The sequence below is a fragment of the Halyomorpha halys genome, unplaced genomic scaffold (genome assembly GCF_000696795.3).
Source record: "Halyomorpha halys isolate HHAL.00 unplaced genomic scaffold, Hhal_1.1 Scaffold255.1, whole genome shotgun sequence".
Lineage (NCBI taxonomy): Eukaryota > Metazoa > Arthropoda > Insecta > Hemiptera > Pentatomidae > Halyomorpha > Halyomorpha halys.
The window spans coordinates 61,572-63,211 of NW_027114251.1; the positions used below are offsets into that span (position 1 = coordinate 61,572).

Consider the following 1,640-nt stretch of genomic DNA (forward strand, 5'->3'; position numbering starts at 1 on the left):
CTTATTTTAGAGTTTGTATCTTTTTTAGCCCTGAACTTTGGCAGACTTTAAATAGTTTAATCACTATTTGAGTTTTTTCTTTGACCGCACACGGACCTTCTTCCTTTAGTTAAAAAAATATATATAATTAAAGAGATTTTATTCACACTATAGCTATAAATAATGTAGATCCATTGTTTTTAAGATAAGATACTAGGTGAAATAAAGGCACATTAGGCCTACACATCAAAACATGGTGTATTCTATTGAATCAAAATAGCGGTGTTTATTTGTTTTTTAAAAAATCAAAGCCATTTAATTTAAAGTATTTCGTTTAGTTAAAAAACAGTGGATCATTATTATGCTGTAGCTGCTGGAGCGGCAGTGGCTGCTGCTGGAGCGGCAGTGGCTGCTGCTGGAGCTGCAGTGGCTGCTGCTGGAGCGGCCGTAGCTGCAGTTGCGGCATTAAATGCATCCAATAAACTCTGCAATTCAGCAACAGAAGGTGCTGCTGCTGCTGGAGTAGTAGTTGTTGCTTGAGTAACTGGAGCTACAGTTGTTGCTGCTTGAGTAACTGGAGCGACAGTTGTTGCTGCTTGAGTAACTGGAGCGACAGTTGTTGCTGCTTGAGTAACTGGTGCAACCGTTGTCGATGCTGCTTGTGCGACTAATGCATTCAACAAACTCTGCAATTGTGAAAGGGAAGGTACTGCTTGTGTCGTTGCTGGGGCTGCAGTTGTTGTTTGGGCTGTTATGGAGGATATCATTGAGGTCAATAAGCTTTGCAATTGCCCAAGAGAAGGTAATTGCGGGGCAGCTGGTACTGGCACTGGTACTGGTACTTGTACTACTTGAGGCAAAAAGGGTCTTGGTCCATGAAAAGGTGGTGGTGGTGGAGGTGGGAAAGAATGCCACCTTGGAGGATGTGCGTTGGAGACGGCAGCGAAGCCTATCAAAGCGAGAAGTGCGGTGGCGAACATCCTTGTGGTTGAGTAACTGTCAACAATGACTGTCTGGTCTAGACTATACCGGAATGGGTTTATATACCAATAGTAGTATTTGATCTAGGATAGAGGGAAGTGGGGGTAATTGTATAAACAGATGGTTCATTAGTACCTTTTCATAATTTATAATTATAATTAAGTATAATTTTTAATATTATTTTTAACCAAACTTAATACGAAAATGCATTTCTGGTAGTGTTGAAAGCAGCCATGATAAACAATTGTGCGACCTGGGCTCTGACAGGTATCTTAGAAAACAGAATCCAGGGATTTGAACGGATAGTCCTCTGTACAATTAGAGAAGCGATCTAATATCAGAGACTTAACAGACAAAGAAGAAGAACAAACATTATTATTGTATATAACAATAGAGCCTTCTCTGTAAACAATACTAAAATCCCTAAAAATCTTAAGCTAAGGGTGTACATTGCTACTATATAGCCAGCTCTGATATATATCTTTGATACCAGAGCTCCAACAGGAATCCTAGAAAGTAGAATTGAAAGATTTGAAAGGAAATCCCTATAAACAATTACAGAAGTTATCTGGGGACAGAGGCTTAAATCACTGGGGAGGAAAACTAACAGTGAACTGCTAGCAGAGACTGCTCAGTCAATATCTCATGATATGAAGGCAAGGTGGTTAAGTAGCTCGAAG

At 39.9% G+C, this 1,640-nt stretch overlaps 1 protein-coding gene across 1 annotated transcript; it reads right to left on the reverse strand.

Annotated features, from left to right (window-relative positions):
* Positions 1–238: 238 nt before the first annotated feature.
* Positions 239–995, reverse strand: LOC136796774 (mucin-7-like). The gene is made up of 2 exons (XM_067051462.1): positions 403–995; positions 239–360 (listed from the first exon to the last, which is right to left on the reverse strand). The coding sequence occupies exons 1-2, from the start codon at positions 957–959 to the stop codon at positions 339–341; spliced, it is 579 nt and encodes a 192-aa protein (XP_066907563.1). The 5' UTR covers positions 960–995; the 3' UTR covers positions 239–338.
* Positions 996–1,640: the final 645 nt, after the last annotated feature.

Coding starts and splice junctions, on each gene's coding strand:
- LOC136796774 (XM_067051462.1), bottom strand. CDS start 959: ATGTTCGCCACCGCACTTCTCGCTTTGATAGGCTTCGCTGCCGTCTCC. Junction 361..402: donor GCTCCAGCAGCAGCCACTGC/AGCTCCAGCAGC, acceptor AGCAGCCACTGC/CGCTCCAGCAGCTACAGCAT.